At 34.0% G+C, this 25,254-nt stretch overlaps 3 protein-coding genes across 7 annotated transcripts in view; 2 read left to right on the forward strand and 1 right to left on the reverse strand.

Annotated features, from left to right (window-relative positions):
- Nucleotides 1-3,943: 3,943 nt before the first annotated feature.
- LOC140440328 (kelch-like protein 5) lies at nucleotides 3,944-18,501 on the forward strand. Its single transcript, XM_072530761.1, has 8 exons — nucleotides 3,944-4,398; nucleotides 4,727-4,954; nucleotides 5,490-5,610; nucleotides 6,208-6,439; nucleotides 7,561-7,816; nucleotides 8,503-8,697; nucleotides 8,907-9,217; nucleotides 9,566-18,501. The coding sequence occupies exons 1-8, from the start codon at nucleotides 4,142-4,144 to the stop codon at nucleotides 9,799-9,801; spliced, it is 1,836 nt and encodes a 611-aa protein (XP_072386862.1). The 5' UTR covers nucleotides 3,944-4,141; the 3' UTR covers nucleotides 9,802-18,501.
- A 234-nt stretch (nucleotides 18,502-18,735) lies between these two features.
- On the forward strand, nucleotides 18,736-19,546 carry LOC140438542 (uncharacterized). Its single transcript, XM_072528202.1, has one exon. The coding sequence runs from the start codon at nucleotides 18,841-18,843 to the stop codon at nucleotides 19,486-19,488; it is 648 nt and encodes a 215-aa protein (XP_072384303.1). The 5' UTR covers nucleotides 18,736-18,840; the 3' UTR covers nucleotides 19,489-19,546.
- A 3,303-nt stretch (nucleotides 19,547-22,849) lies between these two features.
- The window catches only part of Hex-A (Hexokinase A), a 124,986-nt gene continuing 122,581 nt past the window's right edge, over nucleotides 22,850-25,254 (reverse strand). For all 5 annotated transcript variants that reach the window (XM_072530764.1, XM_072530762.1, XM_072530763.1 and 2 more), the window contains one exon: nucleotides 22,850-24,573. In XM_072530764.1, coding sequence (XP_072386865.1) covers nucleotides 24,478-24,573 — 96 coding nt within the window. In that variant the 3' untranslated portion in view covers nucleotides 22,850-24,477. The remainder of the gene's footprint in view (nucleotides 24,574-25,254) is intronic.

Here is a 25,254-nt window from a genome sequence, read left to right on the forward strand (position 1 = left end):
AACCGTGAACAATACAATAGAGAGAGAGCCTTAGCCAGAAGAACAGTAAGAAGAAAAAGGAGACAACATTTACAACAACAAATTGAAAAAGTAGAACGTGAACACAGAAGCAAGCAAAATAAAAAATTCTACAAAGAAGTAGGACAACATAAGAAAGGTGCATATATAAGAACACCGAACTTTGTGAGAGATAAAAATGAGCAAATGATTACAGCTGAAAATAAAATAATCGAAAGATGGGCTGAATACTTTGAAAGTCTTCTAAATGTCCAGGTAGACGCGGATGGAAATAAAGCAAATTGTGAGTACCAAACGGGCGAGATAGAAGTACCACCGCCAAGCCTGGAAGAAATTATCACGGCGATAGAAACCCTAAAAAATGACAAATCCCCGGGACTAGACAATATTGATGCAGAACTGATTAAAAAAGGAGGGCATGAACTTAGAACTAAAATACACCAATTAATGAAAGAAGCCTGGGAACAAGAAATAATGCCAAAAGAATGGAGTGGCTGTATTATCGTGCCAATACATAAAAAAGGCAGAAAGGATACATGTGGCAACTACAGGGGAATCTCACTAATCGGTACTACATATAAGATATTAGCTTCAGTTGTACTAAAACGATTACTGCCATATACAGAGGAAATTATTGGCGATTACCAATGCGGCTTTAGGCCTGGAAGATAAACAATCGATCAAATATTTACTATCAGACAAATGCTAGACAAGTATTGGGAATATAATAAAGAAGTACACCAAATCTTCATAGATTTCAAACAAGCATATGATTCCATAGATCGCTTAAAACTGTGGAGTGCAATGATGGAGTTAGGCGTACCAAAGAAGCTGACCATGATTGCGCGAATGTGTGTCAACAATTCCTTTGCACAAATTAGAATAGGAGGCAAAACTTCAAAGGCTTTCGGCATAAGCACCGGACTCAGACAGGGAGACCCGCTGTCCCCATTACTATTTAACCTAGCATTGGAATATGCAATGCGAAAAATCTATACCAGAGTCAAACCAGACATAACTGCCAGAGGAGCAAAGATTATTCTCGCATTTGCAGATGACGTAGATGCAGTAGCACAGACAACACTGGAAGTTAAGGATATAGTATCGAACTTTGAAGAAGCAACACTAAGCGTAGGCCTGAAAATAAACGAAGAAAAAAGTAAATACATGGCCGTATCAAAAAAGGAACGACAGCGAATAAGACAAAACATTACCATAAACGATCATAATTTTGAGGTGGTCAAAGAATTCAAATACCTACGAGCAACAATTACCACTGAAAACACAGGAGAACGGGAGGTTGAAATACGAATACTGGCGGGGAATAAATCATTCTTTGCCATTCAACATCTAATGAGGTCAAAGCTTCTCTCAAGGCGTGCCAAAATCCAAATGTACAAAACCATAATACGACCAGCAGTGACATATGGAAGTGAAACATGGACATTGAGAAAGAAAGAAATCAATAAGCTATTAGTATGGGAACGCAAAATCCTGCGAATTATATATGGTCCTTGCAGGGACAGCGTGACAAATGAATGGAGGAGCAGATACAACAATGAAATAGAGACTCTCTTCGGGAAAGGAAACATCGTAAGATACATAAAAGCCAATAGATTAAGATGGGCAGGCCACGTGGTACGGAGTGATGACGACAGACTGATTAGCAATGTATTTTGGGAAAGACCAGATGGTAGAAGATCGACAGGAAGGCCTAGAAAAAGGTGGAAAGACGCAGTCAGGGAAGACCTGGAGAAGATGGAAGTAAGGCCATGGGAAATAATAGCACAGGATCGGAATCAATAATCAATGGAAGGCAATAGTAAACGCGGCAAAAACTCTCGAAGAGTTGTAAAAGCCAATGATGATGATATGCTATATATATATATATATATATATATATATATATATATATATATATATATATATATATATATATATATATATATATATATATATATATATATATATATATATATATCATCATTCCCTATCCATCGCCTTTCTCCGCCAAGCACGTATTCCCATATTTATATAGCTGGGTCATTTTGTTCCATCCGCATTGCATGTCTTATCCACCTCAGACGTCCTATCTTAATATGTTTTACGATATCTGGTTCCTGGTGTATTCTATAAAGTTCGAGGTTTTATCGTCTTCTCCACACTCCATTGTCATTCATTGCTCCATAGATTCGTCTTGGTACTTTTCTATCGAAACATCATAACACGTTTTCATTATTTTTTGTTAGAGTCCAGGTCTGCGAAACATATGTTAGGACTGGGCGTATTATTGTTTTGTATAGTTTTATTTTTGTATTTCTAGATATAATTGTGGATTTAAGGAGGAGATTGAGCCCAAAAAAGTATCTGTAGGCCGTGTAAATTCTGCAGTAGTATTATTTTCAGTGTTAGGGGCGCTCCCAGGTATACAAATTCGTTCACTGCTTCGATGACGCTGTTTTATATAACAAATGGTCGTAGGATTTGTGATTGCGTGCTTATTTTCATATACTTCATTTTGTTAGTGTTTATTATTAAATACATTTTTGTAGCTGATTCTTTTAATGCTACATACGCCAGTGGTTGTGATTTGTGACATACGTATTACTTTTTCCAGAGCCAGATTGAACAGTATACAGGAGAGAGGGTCTCCCTGGCGCAGCCCGTTATTTCTTTTAAAAGGTTCAGACAGCTCCCCTGAATTCCGTACTTTACATTCAATTTTCCAAGAGTCAGTTTTGTTAAATTTACCAATTTTGCTTTGAACATTTCTCTTCTATTCACAGAGTCGTAGGCTGCTTTGTAGTTTATAAATATGTGATGATTATCAATGCCATATTCCAGTGTTTTTTTCCAAAATTTGTTTCAGGGTCGCAATCTGATGACTTGTCGATTTACCACCTCTGAAACCAACCTGGTATTTTCCTACTATCCGTTCTGCATGTGGTACCATACGGTGACATAGTACTGTGTACATGTACTGTGAAAAATATTTTATACGCTGCATGTAGAAGCGTAATTCTTCTGTAGTTAGATAGATCAAAGATATTTCCTTTTTTGTGTATGGTGTAAAGTATTCCAATCATTGAGGAGGGATTTCTGTGTCCATATTTCTTTTATAAGCTGCTGTAATACCATTATGGTATCATGGCCACCTTCTTTATATAGTTCAGCTGGGAGATTATCTATTCCGGGTGATTTGTTTCTGGCTAGTTTTTTAACTGCATCTTTAACTTCAAGAATCGTTGGTGGTTTCTCTTCCCTTTCGTCTATTTTCCTTATCTCATCTCTTTCGTCTTGCAGGTTTTCTTCTTCTTTCTCTATATTAAGTGCATGGTTTAAGTTTTCCACCCATCTATTCAATACATCTTTCCTTGTTGTTAATACGTCGCCATTCTGACTCCTGCATTGTCTTGTGGTTGCCTTGAATTCTTTTTTGGTGATGTTAACCTTCTTATAGAATGCTCTGAATTCTTTCTCTCTGTTGAGGTTTTCTATATATTTAAGTTCCTTATTTAAGTGGTGTCGTTTTTTTCTTTTGCGTATCCTCTTTTCTTGTCTTTGTCTGGTAATTCTCTACAGTTGTTCTACTTTGGGTAAGCATCTTTCTGTAGGATTCATTTTTTTTTCTTTTGTTGCATTCATCGTTACACCAACGATTTTTACGCGCACACATTTCTGTTCCTATTTCAATAAATAAATGTCATGCACTGAAATTTATGATTCCTATAAATCGCTGAAATGCCAATCATCTGCATTTAAATGTAAAATCCCCATCCTACTTAATTATGACTTTTTCGATGGTTTTATTTATACTTTAAAACCTAATGATGATCGATATTTAGGAACGGCAAATTCCATCTCTAAGTAACGACAATAAAATGAGACATGAGACGTCAACAACAAATCAGCCGTCAATTTGACATTTAAGAAAGCATAAAACAACCTAACAAACAAACCTTTGTTAAAGTTGAGGCAATATTGCAGTTTTTGTATATTTGCAAAAGAGAATTCTTTATCCCGAGTTCACTGACCTTCCAAAAACATCGCTCACAATGCTACTCAACCTTCAAATCTAAAATAAGCAAAATTTCGCAGTGAAGCATTCTATAATTATATAGAAATGTCTCTGGCAGAAAGCCCCTCCAAAGATTCGGTTACTATGAGTTTAGAAGGAAGTATTAATAATTTATCGAGTGAGTTTAGTATATTGTCTATGTCTTTGTGTTCAACGATGTCTTCAACCCAACTAGAACATTTTAGATGCGAAGGTCATGCTGAGCATAGTCTTGCATGTATGAAAAACTATCTTCAAGGTGGAAAACTTTGTGATGTTACCCTCATTGCGGGATCCAATGGGAAACGAGTGCAAGCACACAGGTAAATACATCCTTCTTAGCAATCTTTTACCACAACTTAAACATTTATTTGGTACATTAACTTTATTATCTTGCCAGTAGTTTTTAGCTAATAATAGTAATATAGCTTTTTTGAATGTGAAAAAATTCTTTTGTATATACCACCTAATTTATTGTTTTACGGGTTTTACGAAATATATCTACAAATACATAATTTCATTCTTTCGTTTCTTTCTCCTTTAAGGCTAAATTTTTCAAGCTATCAATTTTTCTTCATATGTATTAAATAGAATTTTAGTTAGGACTGCTTTATTCATATTTCATTTTTAAAATTTTTGATTCTTTTTTAGGTTGGTGCTTTCTGCGGCTAGTGAATATTTTTCGGCAATGTTTACAGGAAGTTTAAGTAACAATGATGAGTCTGAAATAACGTTGGTAAATGTGAATGGAGATATATTACAAGCAGTTGTAAATTATTGTTATACAGGATGCATAGAAATAAGGGAAGATAATGTGGAAACACTGTTATCTACAGCTTGTCTAATGTTGTTACACGAAGTGGTGGAAGCCTGCTCAAGGTCTGTTTAAATTTTTTGGCTATTAATAATCTGGGGTATATAATAAGTAATTAGAAAAGCAATAGTATATGATAGATCAAGATTTATAATTTGTGAACTGGGAATAACTGATTGAACTTAAGGTTTTGGGTCCAGGAATAAAGGGAAGATATGGGATTGAAAATTTACACTAGAGGATAAACATTGAATAAGCAGGATAGGAAATATTTGATGAATAAGTGACAAAAAGTGAAGTGACGAAAGAAAAACATACTTATTTTAAGGGTTTATTCCCATTATAATATGTGGACCAAAGAAGAAAAGTAACAAATAATGTCAATAGTAAACAATAAATTAAGTATTTTTCCATCTTATCATTTCGTTCTGCTAGTTTAGGAGGGTTCTTGGATTTATTTAGAAATTAAATATAAAATACAAACTATGGCACTGACAGTTTTTGTGAAAAAAGTTATCAAAACAGTATTTAATATGCATAATAACTCAATATTAGCTAATATTCATTAAAAAAAAGCCAGTAATATGATTTTTTATGTAGATTTCTAGCTCATCAACTACATCCTAGCAATTGTTTGGGAATAGCAGTTTTTGCAGAGCATCAAGCAATTTCAAGTTTATTGCAAGAAGCTAATGCTTATACCAGTCAACATTTTATGCAAGTAAGTGCCAAATTTTGAAAATATATGTACAGGGTGTCAAACACTTCATATACACAAGAAAAATTAAATTTAGAGATCAGTTTGTTTGTTTGGGGCACATTATACTCACACTTTCTACTAAGGTTAGACTCCAATAACTATCTCGACCTAATATGCCCATATATATGGTTCTGAAAGTATTTTCTTGTGGCACATCTAAATTGGCTAGTTAGTATTGGTAATAAACCATAGTTTATTCACATTAATATACTAGATAATGTCCATAATTTGTTTTTGTTGCAAAATCATCATCACCATGTTCAGCCCATTTTTAAGTCCACTATAGGACATAGGCTTTCCCTGTTTGTATCCAGAGTCCACAGTCTTGTGCAGTATGGATCGAATTTTTCATTATCCTTTGCAGATCATCTTGTCATCATGCAGGTGGTCTTCCTCTGTTGCAAAATAATCCTGTGCATTACATCTAACTCTAAAGACTCCTTTCTCATACAGAAAACGTTTTCTAATAAGTCAAATGAATACAGGCTAAAATAAATTTAGTTTCATTTTATTACAAGACTATGGACCTTATGTACATACAGTATATTTTTTATTTAGGTTATACGAAATCAGGAGTTCCTTCAGCTCAATGTTGACCAAATGGCAACACTATTGAACAATGATGATTTAAATGTGACCTGTGAGGAACACATCTTCCAGGCATTGATGAGCTGGATTCAGTATGATACAGATTCTAGGCGTCAGCACATCGGCCACTTGCTGGGTTTTGTGAAACTACCTTTGTTAAATCCGGCATTTCTGACAGACCAAGTTGAACCAGTTTGTGAAGGTAAGAAAATCACATTAATTTTTTTTAAGAGGACTTTTTTGTGTTGTATTGGTTTTTATTAATTTTGTTACCAAAAAAATGATCACCACATAATTATAGGTTTAGAAACTTAGATGGATAGGAAATTTGACTCTTAATTGTAGAATCATCATCATCATCATCCAGCCTCAAGAGTCCACTGCTGGACATAGGCCTCTTCCTCATGTTTCCAACCCCGTATATCTTGCGCCGCTCTTATCCAGTTTTTATTGAGTCTTCTTAAATTGTCAGTCCATCTTGTAGGTGGTCGACCGACGCTTCTCTTGTCTTCCCTTGGCCTCCATTTCAATAACCTCTCTGTCCATCGCCCATCTGTCATTCTGGCTATGTGTCCTGCCCATCTTCAAGTGAGCTGCCCACATGCCTAAAGAGAAAGGTATTTGACCAGTGCGTCCTCCCAGTCTTGACGTACGGAGCAGAAACACTTACCTTAACAAAAGCAGCAGCTACCAAACAGAGTCACGCAGAGAAGAATGGAGCGGTCCATGTTAGGAATAACTCTGCGAGACAGAATAACCAACGAAGACATCAGGAGAAGAACCGGAGTGACTGACATCATCGAGAAGATAGCCAGACTAAAAATTGTAGAATAAGGAGGATGAAATCAGTACTTTGCCAAGCAGAGATGGTGTTAATTCAGGAAATGTTGATAGGTGCAAACTTGGGGAAATAAAAAAATTTTTTGTATATGTAATGCCTCAGAATCATTTCAGTTTTTCTGTCAACCTTTTCACAGGTTGTCCTTATTATACAAACAAGTTTTTGTTCTCTTTTATAATGATGGAAGACTTTTTATAGCAGGCAACTGCATTTGAAGATTATCATAGAAATTATCTTGGTTGATTAATTAAGAAAAAAAAAAATAAAATAGTTAATGGCCAGTATTTAGCGAATTTTTTGGTGGGTTTAGTAACAAAATCAAGCATAAACGGCCAAATTTGGTAAGGACTAAAGTGATTTTCTATCAGAATAACGCCTTGGCTAACAAATTTTAGTTTTAAATGTAGTATTGAATAAGTAGGCATTGCTAGTTCATTAATTTCTTTATCAACCAAACTCGTGACTTTAATATTCCATTTAAGGTGACCTCACATGCCAAAAACTAATAATGGAGGCGATGAAGTGGCACCTCTTGCCAGAACGTCGCCTTCAACTGGCCAGCTCGAGAACAAGACCTCGAAAAGCAACTCTGGGCAAACTGTTCGTGGTAGGAGGCATGGATAAAAACAAAGGAGCAACTACTATCGAAAGCTACGATCCTAGATGCGACGCTTGGACGGTGGCACACCATATGAACGGGAGAAGGTTGCAGTTCGGTATAGCATTAATGGGAGATAAGTAAGTCACCGATTTATTGTAATTTTACAATAATTTGTTTCAAAATTTGTTTGACGTAATTATTTGAATTACTAACAAAAATTTTCAATATTTGCCTTTTACATTGATCCCATTTTACCTTGAAATCTTCTCACACAACACAGCGCCCGTTAGAGAAAACACTGCTTGATTTCACACATTTGTATTCTTCTTTACCGATTTCAAATCACTCAATATACTCACTTTCTCAGCCATCTATATATTAAAATGTATTATGTTCCTTTTTAAAAATTTTTCTTTGTATTGTCACCTGCTTCCCAATCATGAATATAATACAAGAAGCCTTAATTTGAATTTGCCACTTCACAGATTGTCTATAACAGAGAGAAGTCCTTTGTATGCGTGTGTTAAATTTTATAATAGTCTACCATCTGACATTCAACAGGAAACGCACTATAGAGCTTTTAAAAGAAAGGTTTTTCAACACCTAGTTGACATTGAGCCCTACACTGTGGCGGAGTACCTGGCCTATCCTCCTTGATCAGCATATTTAATTTGTAATGTTAATATATTTTAAATGTGTAATGTCAATATATGTATATATTTTTTTTAATCTGTAATGAATAATGTGACGTTATTTGCTCAATTATGTTTAAAAATTTATGCAAATAAAAATTTACTCTACTCTACTCTACTCTACTCTTTAGATTACTCATCGTAGGAGGCAGGGACGGTTTGAAAACGCTAAACAGCATGGAGTGTTTAGATATGGAGAGCGGTTCTTGGACACAACTTGCTGCCATGAATACTCACAGACACGGTTTGGGAGTAGCTGTTTTAGGTGGAACTTTATATGCGGTGGGAGGACATGATGGTTGGAGTTATCTTAACACAGTCGAAAGGTAAGTCCAGAGGTTTATTTTGGATATTTTTTCACCTACTTGTACTTTAATCTTTATATCTGGTTAAAACAATATAAAAAAGTTAGGGAGGGTTCAAAAACCAATTTGAAGGCTTTCGTTTTGAAAAATATCATAACCTTCGAATATTTTTTTAAATCATTCATATTTCGTGAATGTTCACCAGAAATTCCATTGATGGGTCTTTTCAGGTGGGACCCAGTGGCCCGTAACTGGCGATACGTGACGCCAATGCAAAACCAACGTTGTTCAGCTGGTATAGCAGTCTTGGGTGGAAAACTGTATGCGGTAGGAGGTCGAGACGGAGCATCTTGTCTTAGAACGGTCGAAAGTTATGATCCACATACTGATAAATGGACCATGGTGTCTTCATTGACAAGAAGGAGAGGTGGGGTAGGTGTAGCTGTCGTTAACGGATATCTGTACGCTATGGGAGGACAAGACGCTCCAGCCAATAATCCGGCAGCTTCTAGATTCGATTGTGTGGAGAGATATGACCCGAGTAAGTGATTATTTATCAAATCGGCTTCCGTGCTAAATCAATGCGAAAAATATTAAATGTTTTTACGTTTTGGGGAAATTGTAGTAAATTTATTTGATCACTGTTGCTGTAAGTACGATTTAAATCGGTTTAATCGGAATCGGTTAAAAACATGGTCCTTCGAACCGGATCTTTTGTGAACAGATACTGAATTTCTATATTATTATCGACAAAAAGCGATAATAGGCTGTCTCGAATCTGAAATAAATTTACTACCAATTTTCATACAACTTGTCCAAAACAAGTATTGAACATAGCGACTAATGTGTTTTCTATTGAATGATTTCTGATCTGTTTTTTTATGTACAGAAACCGATACGTGGACAACGGTAGCGTCACTTTCGAGCAAGAGAGACGCAGTGGCGGCATGTCGCTTCGGCGACAAACTTTACGCAATCGGAGGATACGACGGTAGCCATTATCTTCACACCGTGGAGCAATATGATCCGAACGCTAACGAATGGAACACCCTGTCTCCGTTGATCACCGGACGGGCTGGAGCGTGTGTTATTGCAATCAGTAACAGTGTACAAAACAGCGCATGATTAGTTAACACGGAAGTTTTATAAAAGGTTGTTTTTATTGATTGATGCTTGGCGGGGTAATTGGTAAGTCCCGAAAGAGGAAAACGTATTCAGCGAGAATCAAAATTTTTATATTTTGTAAAATTTACGCCGTTATTTGAAACGTCATGATAGCATAATTCTGCAGGTAATATTAGAGCGTTGTTTGTGTTTAAAAGGCAGAGTCAGGCCTAATAAAGTGTTCATTGAATTGTGACTGAGTTGATCCGCATAAAAGTGAAACTTAACATATTACTCAAGTACTAACGTATTCAGAAGACTTCGTTCTGAATTATCCTCACTTTCGTCTTATTCATTAGAAATAATACTTAATCGACGAGATAGCTAATAAAAGAAGTCCCATAATGGAACAAATACTTTTTGGAACACAATTATAGCTAAATCTCCAAATAAAGGATGTAAGAAGTGGAAAAAAAAACAAGAAAGCTCAATGAAAAGTGTGCCGATAAATAGTTCTGATTAAAATCCAGCACTTTTATCAACGAAATGGTGTAACTCAGAATATAGCAAATACTTTTGTGCGAAATAGAGTATAATTACCAAATAAAAGATGTGACAACAGAGTAAACGGAGCTAAAACACCAAACACCCAGTAATTGGGGGATATATGAATACTTTTTGAACAAAACTGAGCATAATTGCCAAAGTAATAAACAAAACAGGATGTAAGTAGAAGAAAATAGAGCTAAAAGACGTAAAAAATTATGGATGTCAAATAGAGCAAATATTCTTTGGAAAATGAAACAAAATCACTGAAAGTAATTTTGTGCAGTTACTTTTGGGACAAAACAGTAACCAATCACCAAAAAGGGATGTTAGTCTGAGAAGATAGAGCTAAAAGACCTAGTTAATGTTGGATGTAAGAATAAAGCGAATACTTTTTTGACAAAACTAAGCAAAACCACTAAAAGTAATTTTATAATTCCAGTTTGCAATTTTGCCAACACATTCATACATTTACATATTTTTATAGACCAGTTACTTTTGGTCAAAAGTATTCCCAATCACCAAAAAATGATGTTGAACGTCGTTGAAAAACAGAGCTAAAAGATCTAGTAAACGATAAATACACAAATAGAGTATTTGCTTTTTGAACTAAATGGAATATTATCACCGAATTAATGGTATAGATAATAATAGAGTAAATACTTTTGGACAAAACAGTGCACAATCGTCACAGCAATGGTGTAATTCAGAATTAAGCAAATATTTTTGGACCAAATATAGTTCAATCACTAAATAACGGATATAAGAGTTGAAAATAAGCAAAAAGTATTTAACAAATAAATAAAAGAAATATACTATAATATAGTAAATAAGGTTTCCACCAAATGGAGCTAAAACATCAAATAAATAATCGATGCAAGAATAAAATAAATACGGTTCGAACAAAACAAGTACAATCACCAAATTACTGATATAGTTTGAGATAAAGCAAATATTTTTGTACAGAAAAAGAACTAAATCAAGAAATAAATGTTCAAATCACCAAATCAAGGATGTAAACGTTGGAAAAGAACCAAAATTTGGGCAAAATCACCAAATTAATGATATAGTTCGGGATAGAACTAATACTTTTGGACAAACCAGTACACAATCGCCAAAGTAATATAATCCAGAATAGAGCAAATACTTTTGGACTAAGTATAGTTCAATTACTAAATAAAGGATATAAGAATTGCAAATAATCAAAAAGTGTTTAATTAATTAATAAATGAAGTATATCAGATTATAGTAAATAAGTTTTATTCCAAATTGAGCTAAAAGATCAAATAAATGATCAATGCAAGAATAAAGTAAATGCTGTTCGAACAAAACTAAGTACATCACCAAATTACTGATTTAGTTCGGGATAGAGCAAATATTTTGGACAGAAAAAGAGCTAAATCAACAAATAAAGGCTCCAATCACCAAATCAAGGATGTAATAAGTGGGGAAAAAAATGGATACAAAAGTAGAGCAAACGTTTTTTTATAAAACAAATACATTTGGACAAAATAGAGTGGAATCGCCAAATCAAGAATGAAACAACCAAAATCCCTAAAAATTTGGACAATTGCTGTGTGATCAAAACCAAGTAGATCACCAAATTACTGATGTAGTTCGATATAGAGCCAATATTTTTGGACACAAAAGTACAAAATCAACAAATAAAGCTACGGTCATCACCAAATCAAGTATGTACGAATTGGAAAAGCACTAATGCAAGAGTAAAGCAGATGTTTTTTGTAAAACAAATACTTTTGGACAAAATGGAGTGGAATCACCAAATTAAGAAAACAATCAAAATCGCCAAATTAAATCGCACAATTACCAAATTAATGATGTAGATCAGGACAGAGCAAATACTTTTGGACAAACCAATACACAATCGCCAGAGTAATGATCTAATTCATAATAGAGCAAATACTTTTGAACCAGATGTAGTTCAATCACTAAATAAAGGATAACATGAATTGAAAAAAACCAAAAAGTGTGTAATTCATAAATGAATTAAATATGTCAGATTATAGTAAATAAATTTTGTACCAAATGGAGCACCAAATTAATGATATAGTTTGGGATATAGCAAATACTTTTGGACAAAAAAGAACTGAACCAGCAAATAAAACAATAATCACATAAATGATTCAAGAATTTTAAAAATAATTCATGCAAGAGGGAGCAAATACGTTGGAAAACAAATACGTTTGGACAAAATACATGAATCAAACAACAGAACTACCATTTTTTGGACAAAATCACCAAATTAAATCTCATCACCAAATTAAATCTCACAATCACCAAATTAAAGATATAGTTCTGGACAGAGCCAATACTTTTGGACAAACCAGTACACAATCGCCAAAGTAATGGTTTCATTCAGAATAAAGCAAATTTTTTGGACCAAATATAGTTCAATCACGAAAAACAAAAAGTGTGTCATTAATAAATAAATGAAGTATATCAGATTATAGTAAATAATTTTTGTACCAAATGGAGCTAAAGCATCAAATAAATGATCGATGCAATGATAAAGTAATTACTGTTTGATTAAAACCAAGTACAATCACCAAATTAATGATATAGTTTGGGATATAGCAAATACTTTTGGACAAAAAAGAACTGAACCAGCAAATAAAACAATAATCACTTAAATGATTCAAGAATTTTAAAAATAATTCATGCAGGAGGGATCAAATACTTTGGAAAACAAATACTTTTAGACAAAATACAAGAATCAAACAACAACTACCATTTTTTGAACAAAATCACCAAAAATTTGGACAAAATCACCAAATTAAATCTCACAATCACCAAATTAAAGATATAGTTCTGGACAGAGCCAATACTTTTGGACAAACCAGTACACAATCGCCAAAGTAATGGTTTCATTCAGAATAGAGCAAATTTTTGGACCAAATATAGTTCAATCACAAAAAACAAAAAGTGTGTCATTAATAAATAAGTGAAGTATATCAGATTATAGTAAATAATTTTTGTACCAAATGGAGCTAAAGCATCAAATAAATGATCGATGCAAGAATAAAGTAAGTACTGTTTAAACAAAACCAAGTACAATCACGAAATTAATGATAGGTATAGTTTAAGATATAGCAAATACTTTTGGTCAAAAAGAATTGAACCACCAAATAAATTATTCGAAAATTGTAAAAAGAATTCATGCAAGAGAGAGCAAACACAATTGGAAAACAAATGCTTTTGGACAAAATATAAGAATCAAACAACAGAACCACCATTTTTTTTTGGGCAAAATCACTACATTAATGCTATTCAGAATTAATATAGCAAGTACTTTCGGACAAATACTGAGCTGAACAACCATATAAATGATGCGAGAATTAATAACAGTAAACACTGAGTTCTAGCATCAAATAAATGACGTGAGGTAAGAATTGAGCTCAATTGGTAAATAAATGATGAAAGAATTGTGACCAGCAGAAACATTAATGTAATATACGATGTATTAAAGAATTAACGAAATATTTTGGAACAAAGAACAAGAATTGATAACAGTAACTGAAAAATGAGTTTGATTGATTGTTCAATACAGAAATGTTGATAAGTTATTACGATCCGGCGAAAATTAGCGGTAATAAACAAGAATATGTATAAGATGTGTTAGTACTCACAGATCTATGATGGAATTCAACCTGGATTATTGTATGCTATCATAAATTTTCGTTTCGAAGATTTCAGCAATTTTTGTAATTCGATTTAACAAGTGCTTACTGTGCTAAAGTTAGACATAATTATTTGTACGTGTCTGCCATATTATATAACATACATTCCGTGAAAATATAGTGGAAAGTTACTGACCTGTTGAATTACGAGGGCAAGGTGAAAAGTTTCTGGTATAGTAATGAAAAATGAGTTCGTTTCATACATCAGTGCCCTTTCTCCAATGTTTGTATTTTGTTCCTAAGGTACAAATCTCGAAGATATTCAAAATATCAAATTACTTCTACTTCTAGATCACACAAAGCTTTCGATTATTGGCTTTTCTCTGTAAGTTGTGAGTTATATTTCTGAAAGATCCAAAAATTTAATTGTATTATATTAATATGTAACTAATTCAGATTTAGCCATACAGCTCACACTTCCTCTAAGGGGAAAATTCACTCATCCCAGATACCTACGGTATCAAAAGGATTGAGCTCTGGTGGGACTCTTCCCGTGTTATCGAGCCCTATGTGACTTGGTACACTGAAATATTTTCCAAAAATTTTCGTACACATCTGGACGTTGAGAGTAGTACACCTTTCTGCATGGTTTTGTAGAGATCTTCATTCAGACCTAGCTTTTTTATATTTTCTAGGAGGTTCTTCGGAATGACTCCAGTAGTAGAGAGAATGATAGGTATTGTCTGGGTAATTTCCATTCTCCACTGTCTTCGTATTTGAATTTCCAGATCCCTGTACTTAGCGATCTTTTTATAATGACTATAAGCCATTCATGCGGCACTGAATCAAACGCTTTCTTGTAGTCGATGAAAGCAGTAAAGAGATTTTTTTTTGTTTTATGCTTGGTTACAAATGACAGAGTCGATGATAATTTGTTCTTTGCAGCTCATGGAACCCTTAGCGTACCCTTTCTGTTGAGGCTCTATGATACTGTCTAGAGCACAGTGTTGGTAGATAAGACAAGTAATTGGGCGATACTTGGTTAGATCTTGGGTGTTATTTTGATCTTTGGGTATTAAATAAGTTGTTCCCTGGGTTAGGAAAGATGGTATTTCCTGCGGATTAAAAATTGTGTGATTAATTAATGCTGATAAGCACTCACGAATACTCCAGAACTTCTTAAGCCAGCAGTTCTGAACACCGTCTGGTCCAGGTGATTTCCAGTTATGAAGTGTTGGCAGTTGTGCGCCGTATCTTCGATCCATCCAGCAATGGTGTTAAGAGCACCTGGTGTGGAAAGTTGATTTCCCCAAAAGTCATGGATTTCTTCTTGGCTTGGGTACGATTTATTGGCACTTTCTGCAGTAGAATTGAGTTTCCGATAGAACGCCTTCTCGGCATTCTCAAAAAGCATATTGTCGGATTTTCCTTTGTTACTAATTTTGTATCTCCTTAGTCGGCCTGAGTAAAACGGAAATTGTTTGGTTTTAATGTATCATCCACTGCACTGTTGTGCTGTGTTGTTTTCTGGATTATATTGTGAATATCTTGCGGTGTTTATTATTATTTCTTCAGCTCTTCTGATTACTTTTCTACTTGTTGTTCCTCGAACATATTCCGTGATTGTAACTAATATTATTAATTAAATATATTGTTACAAGAACAAAATATGGTTGAATCTGTAGATTGAAATGTCAGTTGGTAGTACAGATTTCTTTCCTAGGTGGCGTTAGGAGTTATCCTAGCGGACAAACAGTGTTGTCGTCCTAGCCTTTTGTTATATAGATAGATAGATATATAGTCATGAATCGGTGTATGGTCTGAGTCAGTGGCGGCGCAAATGGGGTTCTACAAATAAGTATCTACAAATTTATATGTTTGTCGTATATAGGGCAGATACGTAAAAATTCTATAATTATTTGTCTTAGAAAATTATATTGATAAGCCGTATTAAAACTAAGACTGACTGAAACCGGCTGCATTTATTTGGATATCAAGACTGACACTTTTCTTATTTCTTAGTCTTCAAATTATTTTCAACAATTATTAATTAGAAAAAAAATTATTTTGTCCGTAAAAATTTTTTTTGTTTTAATTTGAAATATCTAATATATTTTATTATAATGACGACAATCTGTTATTTGCTTTGGAATATACAGGGTGGTTCATAAATAATGTTATAAAATACGACAGTATAAAAAATGTCTTATTTTTTCCATAAATCTTAACAATTATGTTTACCTTAGGCCTATTATTTTCATTAAAATTGTGTTTAAAAAAAAAATCGGTTGCCTGTAAAGTCGGTTTTACGGGCGAAGATTTTACGTGACAACGTCTTTTTCTCGGTAGAATATTTATTGATATGAATATTATTAAATTGCACAATAGGAACAAGGAATTGCCGCTATAAACTCAGTTTCTCAACTTTTGTGTCAATCTAACAATTAATCAATCAATCATAGTTTACGATAATGAAATATTAGTGTACAATTATTTACCTTTATTGTTGTAGTTGTTGTAAATGACGAATCTACTCACGAATTGAAGACAAATCTCACGATCTCACGATTAAGGTCTTACATCTTACGATTTTTAAATTTTTTTTAAATTTCAAGTTTTTCTAATAAAATGCATGGGAGGAAATCAGCTTTTTTTAGATTGTCACCTTGAAATATCCATAAATTGACTGTATTTTTGTATCAAAGTGGGCTACTCCAATTAACTCAATTAATATACACAAAATAATATAAACAAAGCTTAAAAGGTTCTTTATGCTTTGAAAGTGGTTTATAAACAACTGAATTGTAATGTATATTTTACCGCCTTTAATAAATATGAAGTATAGACTAAATTTTGTGTAAAGAACAAACATTCAACAGACCTAATAGTAAAAACATATTGATTTAAGTGTGAATTTGAGATAATGTGCTGACAAAATGTTAAATCCTAAGAAAACAAAATTATGTTTTTATGTATATTCATTATACTTAATACTCTTGGGTAAAATACCTCATATCATATATGTCTTTAGACACAGTTAATAATTTTCATTGAAGTTTAAACTATAAAGAATGTTTACAATCATTGCTCAATATTAAATGGATAAATCCATAGCAATATTATAAAAGAATATAGGTCCCTAGGTAATTTCCTAAAATTATATCTGATACTGGTGGTTCCCCCTAAAATAGGACACTGTAAGCACTCCACATTTTCACTACAGACACAGCTGACGATACTTTCAACGATTTTCAACTTTAGCGATTCAACGCGCCTAATTCTCTAGTGCCGCGCGCAGCGGACCGATCATGTTTGAGTGGGAGAGAGACGCAAGGCATTCGCCGGTCCGGCGGGCCTCTCTCTCGTTCGGTGACTCACTGTAACAGACGTGAGCGGGCGTTACACTTTTTCTTAAATGACTCCGAGCCACAACCTAATTTAAGACGTTGTCACGTCAAAAAATCTGATAATCGTTTACACAAATTAGGTTATGTAATACCCATTTATTTACATTTATTATGAATTCCTTCTGTTGGAATTACTTACTGTCCAAAGGTTGGAAGGATTAGGTTCAAATCCGGACTGCGGGGTGGCTAGGGAAACCTACTCTCACACATTCTTTATGAATCACCTGTAATATTTGAGTTTTTTAGCTAATTATTACCGATGTAGTGATTTTTTGAGCTTATTACATTCATAGATATTTATTTAATTTAAGTAGTGATGGTTGTTGTCGCGAGAGACTGTATATAGTGGATGATCGTGAGCAAAAAATTACATAATGGAGCAATAATATTATTTTCTTAAAGAATTTGAAGATCTTGCTTAATATTTCAGACATAATAAGAATTAATCGAGAATTATTCAATACAATTGTTATCAATAAAAGCTCCGATTACCCTTAAAGGACTAATTTTACACAAATTTTGATAAAATAAATAAATTTGCCTTGTTTATGTAGTAACACAATCATCGTTGTACGTCATAGTAGGTTCCGTGTTTTACAACATTTGATATTTTCAATAAAATGTAAATTATAATGTGAATTACCTGATAAATCTCGTATTGGTCTGCTAAATTCGAAATATGGCAACGTGGGAAATGTAACCTACAATGAAATTTGTTCTGCGTTCAGTATACAGTATTTATTTTGTTTATCATGTAATGGCTTTGGCTTAGCCAATTAGCCAGAATATGTGTATATTTGTGATATTGTGTCACAAATGTCATAATGGTCATAATTTTTACTATTTTCCTGCTACCCATTGTATAATATATAGATATTCATTAATTGCCTTTCTATATTATTAATTCAAATTGCGATTTTTTTTCAAAAACGATAAAAAATATACAATCAAATACATGATATGTGTTCCCACTCCCAATCTCAAATTGTTTCTGTGATATATGTTAATTTCACATTATTTCTTAAATAGGGGACATTACAGAAGTGTTAGAGTAAGTCAAAATGTGATAAAACTAATGTTATAAGGCTCTTTCTGGCAACCAAAAATGTAATTTTTAAAAATAAATGTTTTTCAAGTAAAAGATTGTTTTAATTATTGTTTTTAATACAAAAAAAGTTTGAACAAATTATTTAAAGGTAAGACAAATACACAGAACTAGGGATGACAATAAAAATTGTTGCTCTTTTTCTTAAAAACAAGTATTTAATATTAATATAGTTTTCATATCACAATTTTAAAGTGGTTAACTAACCACATAGGTACAAGTCCTTGGCTCCGATTGGAACAAACTGTCAATTGTCTGATTTAACCTCACTAAATAAAATTAAAGAAAAACATTAATTGCTAATATGAATTAAACCACTTTTTTCGTATAATTCGATAAAGCAATTATATCAAAGATTCCAACAATGATGTCAGATGAATCTGAAAACGATGGCGCCTATGTAGACCAATTAGAAAAAGATATCTATTATAAAAAATATAAATTGTTGTTGGAAGAATGTTCAAATTTGCAAAGATCTAATGAAATACTGGTATTTAGAATACAAGAACTGAACAGAATGACGAAAAGAAGACTGAAAGACATAAAGTTTTTTAAACAAAGGTTACTGCTCAATTATGAAGAAGACTGGGCAGTTATCCCAAACACAGATGAAAGTATGGTTGAAGAAGACGACAAAAAAGCAATTCAGTTGATACTGCCTGGAAAGATCAAAGAAGAAGTAGTGGATGAAGATGAGAAGGTAGAAAAGAAACCTGTGAAAAAGAGTACAAAAAGGAAGTCCTCGAAGTCTGAAAAAGATCCTAATGCACCAAAAAGACCATCAAATCCATTTTTCCAATTTTGCCAAGAACAAAGACAGATATTGATGGAACAAATAGCAGCAGAATTGAAACCTGGTGAAGTTGAGCCTTCAAAACAGGAGCTGACAAGGCAGTTGGCTATCAAATGGAAGACTTTGTCAGGGCCAGATCGAAAAGTTTATGTAGATAGGTATGAACGATCAAAGGAAAAATATGCTGCAGAGCTGGAGGAGTATAATATGAAAAAATGATTTGTAAACTGTGATTATTGTATAAATGTGTCTATAGTTAATTATATTTAATGTATCATTTCTTGTTTTTTTTTACTCGATTAAATTAGTGTTCTAATGTTGAATATATTTAATGAAATATACAAAATTAAAATGACAACATTTAATAAAGGACTTAATATATAATAAGAGTTGTCACGACTTTTTTTGAGTGTTATATTAATTTTTTGCACAGCTGATATGAGATTGTTATTTGCAAATGTCTCTAATCAACAAAAAAATGAAAATTCCCCTTTTTTGCTAAGTTAAACAAGTTTTCAATAAAGAACATATTACTATCGTTTAAATCTTTCATAACTGCCTCTTTACTCCAATCTCTCTTAAATCGTTTTGCACATAATCAGAATACAAAAATCAAAAACGGCGGTTTCAAATCACCACTCGCCGGTATAGTAAAATGTGGTACTAATTGTGGATTTGATCACAACTTAATTGAATTCAAAGTATGAATAGGTACCTAACCTTATTTTCCGATGTCCTTGCCCATGGCTTAGGTATCGTTCCGGTTCTTTTAGGTGTCCATTTCCTCCTCGGTCGAGGAGGGGTCAACCTTAGTCGTTTAGGAGTATCCCCTACGAGTTCGTCGACCACCATCCCATGGTCTTCTCCCTGCTGCGGGACTAAGGTGTCTCAGTCTCAGAAACCTTTGTCGGCTGCCGAGTGTCTGAGGTTCCTGGTTCTCAGGAGGTATCCTTCACTTTGTTGGTGCTTGCTTTTAGAGTCAATGAGGTGAACGTGTAGCTCAGCCTCATTGCCCTTTTCCTAAGGACAGCCCTGTCATCGTCGTCTCCGATTCCGAAGACAAACAGGTGTCCTTTAGGATCCTTTTTTACCTCATGGTGGAAGGTGCACCATCTCGTAACTGTTTGTCTTCGGAATCGGAGATGATGACATGGCTGTCCTTTAGGATCCTTTTTTACCTCATGGTGGAAGGTGCACCATCTCGTAACTGCCATGTCTAGGTTTTGCGTCGTTAACCTCCGCAGCACTCTTTCTGGGTCATCAGAGGTGCTAGTAGGATCCATAGAGAGGCTTTGGTAAGTTTTGAGAACTTATCCTGACTGACAACAACCAATGATGCTTCCTCCCACGGTTTGAGATCAGTTGAAACCTGTTGTAACCTTTTCCAGCCATGCAAGACTAGTCATCAGACTACTCTGATGATTTCACCCGAGTAAGCCCACGATTTGAACGTAGGTGCTTTTACCTGTCTACTGGAGGTGGACAAGATTGCTCTGTCCATTCCTCGATCAGGCTGCGTTTAATAAGGTTTGCCCGGTCGGCTGTGACCTTTCCATACGGGTTTACCTTATCTACAAAAGCGACCTTAAGATGTCTTAAGGCGGCTTCCGCGAAGCTTTGGGAATGCGCAGCGGCGTTTCCAACACTGCGTGACTTCTTATGCTTCCACGGTGTACCCTCCGTGGAGATACTTGGGTGAAGGCGCGTCACACTGGGGGCTGTCGGTCCCTGTCCTCTTTTGGAGGTGGAACCGTTGTCAGCCTCCGATGTGGGCACCTTCACCTTTGTTTTGGGAGGGGCTGTTCCCGCGGGTGCTTTTCCAATAGCCTCTCTGGCCTTCCTCCTTCTTTTTGCCTCGGGGCTTTGGCCGATTTTCCTGAGGCGGCCCTTGTCCATCCTCCGCTTGGGCCGAAATTTGAGGTGAACATTGCTGTCCATTCTTAGCTCCGGCTTCAGGCTGAGGTGAACGTTTTGGTCCAGCCTCAGGTTGGACCGAGATTAGAGGTGATTGCTGTCCATCCTCAACTGCGGCTTCAGACTGAGATGAATGTTTTGGTCCAGCCTCGGAATTTGGTTTTTTATTTTTTTGTACATTCATGTTATTTCCACGAGTAGCTACAGAAAGGTTGGTCACCCCTGACAGAGCCCCGCATTACCAGGGGAAGGCTTTATGCTTGTTTGACTACGTCTCGATTTTATTCAGTTGTACCTCTAGAATGTTAGATGCTATTGTTGGATTTTCGCCTGCAAGGATGACAGCATCATCTGCAAACGTACCAGTGATGGTTTTAGTATTGGAGGGTAGATCTGCTGTGTATAGCACATATAAAATTTGTCCAAGAACGCTGCTCTGAGACACCAGATTTTATAGGAAAATTATTGGAATTACTTTCATTCACTCTTGTTCGGAATTCTCTCCCACTTAGATAAGATTTTAACAGTTTTAGGTAGGTGATGGGAAGATATTTCTTGATTTTGAAAATCAGGCCTGTGTGCCAAACTTTGTCAAAGGCTTGACTAACGTCTAGAAAGGCAGCTGTGCAGTACTATTTGCTTTCCATTGTGGAATTTATGAAGTGTACTATTCTGTGAACCTGCTGTATCATAGAGTGTTCTTTTCGAAAGCCAAATTGGTGGTCGGGTATCCATTCCTCCATATTGGGGTCTGAATTAATTTGTTGTAACAGTAACCTTTCAAGTATTTTGGATACGATTGGTAGTAGACTTATTGGTCATATGATGAAACCTCATTTGGATTTTTTTCCTGATTTTGGAATTAGTACTATTTCAGCGGTTTTAAAGAGCTTTGGCCAGTAATTGACCGTATAATGGCATTGAAGATGAGAGTAAACAGAATGATTCGTTTATCATCTTTGGTGTTATTTTATCCAGCCCAGGAGATTTTATCAAATGATGAACTGCTTCTTTGTATTACTACATTGAAAAATGTTGATTTTATTCGATTCTACATCAATGTAAGTCCAATAAAACGTTTTCTGGCTAGCTGAACACATTTTGAGAATTATTAATTCCTCATTTTCAAAAATTTGAATAAAATAATGCAGGATGTATCTTGGGACGTTTATAATATTCTATTGCATGCACATATCTCAAATAACCCAATTTTATTTGATCAACAACGATGTCAGTTCAGTAAAACGTTTTGTAGCTTCATGAATGCATTTAAAGAACCATTGATTCCTCATTTTCTAAAATTTGAGTAGAATAACAATGTAGAGTATATATGAAATGTTCTCTTGCATTGTCTTAATTCATATGGATCAATTGTATTTAATATACAACGCTGTAAGACAAGCAAAACGTTTTGTAGCTTCTTAAATGCATGTTGAGATTGTTCCACTATTTAATTTTCAAAATTTGAATAGAATAACAATACAGCGCAGATATTAGGATGAATGAAACATTATTGTAAGTTGCTGCATCTCAAATGCCTCGATTTTATTTGAAATTTGTTAAAATATAGTTAAATATTTTGTACCTTGTCATTGTTTCATTCTTGATTTCATTTCTCCACTGAAAAAGGACGTTGCTATATTAATTGAGGAAATAAAACAACAAATTGCGTGTTAACTACACTATATATTTTTATTTTTTACAATAAAATAAACCATTGCCTTGGTATAAAACATCGTTAAGTAGGTACCGCTTCTCTAGATTACCCATAGCGAACGCGCAAGATAGTGTGTATATACATAGAAGTTGTAGATCTAGTAGCTAAGATCACATATTACATCATACTAGTGGCAAAAACTATACAGCATTCAATAAAAAAAAGGTGGAAAAGTCTGAAATTGCACACAAAAGCTTAAAGATAATAAAAAGGTATAAACATTTTTTTTAATGTTTTTTAGTTAAAAAATATTAAATTATCTTTTAGGGCTTTAAAATACTGATTTTTTGTACGAATAAATCGATTTTTGTAAATAGAAATCTTATGATTCCGATGCCACTGGTGTGTTTATAAAAAAAAAAAACGTCAATTGCGGAGTGTCTAGTTATATTTCCAGATCGATATCATTTTTGAATTGTGCTCAAATATAAATTTTTTAACATATTAACTGACAAATTCGTATTTTCTAACACAGAAACAACATTATAGCAATATAGGTATTTCTAGACAGTCCAAAACATAGTAAAAAGGAAATATAGTTACTACACTGACGTGTGAGTCATTATAAATTTTAAAATTACATTTTTTAATAAATTTTAGTTCTAAAAAATGTTATCGACAAGAAATTGAGATTCGTAGACTCAAATCCGCTGCGTATTAATAACTAATTGTATTATTTGACGAAATAAAACGATAAAATTACAAATTGTCCAAACATGGCTTTACATATACCTACGTTGTCCAGCAACTTAATCATCTACATCTACATGCCGCCATTTTTGAACTAGATGGACATATTTTTGCTTTTATGTACAACTCAGACTAGTTTGAATGCATTCTGGAGTATTCTTTCTCAAAAGGCAATGCAAAATCACAATGTAATGACAACAAATCTAAAATAAATAATTTTTTTCGATTATCAAACCGACCCCGGAAAGCAACCTCATACTACACGCTACATTGATGATGACGTCATAGTGTGAAGTTTGTCACAAGTCTCAGGTATATAAAAAATAAACCAAATTGAAATGCTTTCCATCATAACAGTTATTTTTGACATTTTGTACTCTTTTAAATATTTCTTAAGTGTTTAAAATGAACTTTTATGAAAATAACATAGTTAATTCACTTTATTTATAATAAAAACTTGAACATCTAACCTCACGAATGACGTACTTCATAAAAAAATAGCGCATTTGACAAATGTCAACGACTGAACTCAAAAATGTTTCCGAGGTTAGTTTTGATAAGTACAGAATAACTTTATAAAAATATTGAATCCTGAAATTTTAGTAAGAAAAGCTCGAATAAAAATTTTAGGATTTTGCTTCTGATAGTCACATAGTGATTAAAGAGGGTTAAAAAGTCACTCCTCAGGCACAAAAAAAACTACTCAATGATTAAAAAATCTGAGGATCGACGGGAAAAAGTAAGATTCCTTTTATGTTTAATATCTACAAATGCAGTCTATAGGAACCCAATTAACATTTTTCTATGAGTTTTTGTTTGTATTCAATCATGAATAATCGTTTTTTTCTAATAAAAAATAACAAATTTATATTTTAAACTAGCTGATGTTATGTTCGGCCTGCTTCTTTTTGTAGTCTTGCTGCCACCGCTGCTACTAGAGCCGCTCCGCGACCGCTGCCGTCTTCGGAAAGCATCAAATCAAACTGGAAAGAAAAAGAAACGAAACAATCAAGATGTTGGTACTTTCAACAGATATATTTAATGAAAAAAAAAAATGTTTAATTATTTTCTGTGAAACCCTATTTTGACTCTTTTAAATACGCCCATGGGCTGTCTTTAGTTCATTTGATCTTCTGCGTGTGCGTTTTGCTCATTGACTGGTCTATTTTTAAAATGTTCAAATGTTTAGGCAAAGATTTGGATTCTAGGGAAAATGCAACGTTGTCAGCGTGTATGATTCAACTTGAAGTTACCTGCAATGATGTAGATTATATCTTTCTTTAACGGTAGATAATATCTGAGATCACAGTTTCGTCCAAGATTAACGCGATGTAACTAGCAACAACGCCATTGTTCGGGTAGTTCTTCTATTGTATGCTATCTGTAAGACTGTAAGTCGTTTTATAAGCGCACTGACGAGGGTTTCATAAAGCAGAGAATAGAATTGTTTGTAGTATTATTAGTGGACGGCGCTTTTACGCTTACTTTTTGTGAATTGTGAGTAATTTAGTTTAATTCAATTTGGTGAAAAATAATAAATATGACTGACAGTAGTAATAGTGAACCGTGTATCAAAAAGAAACGTCACAATTTAACACGCGAAGCTGAAACTATGATCGGAAATGTGTTTAAAGGGCTTCGAGCCAGAGAACAAAATATGAATG

Source organism: Diabrotica undecimpunctata, chromosome 4 (assembly GCF_040954645.1).
Source record: "Diabrotica undecimpunctata isolate CICGRU chromosome 4, icDiaUnde3, whole genome shotgun sequence".
In the NCBI taxonomy this organism is placed as follows: Eukaryota; Metazoa; Arthropoda; class Insecta; order Coleoptera; family Chrysomelidae; genus Diabrotica; species Diabrotica undecimpunctata.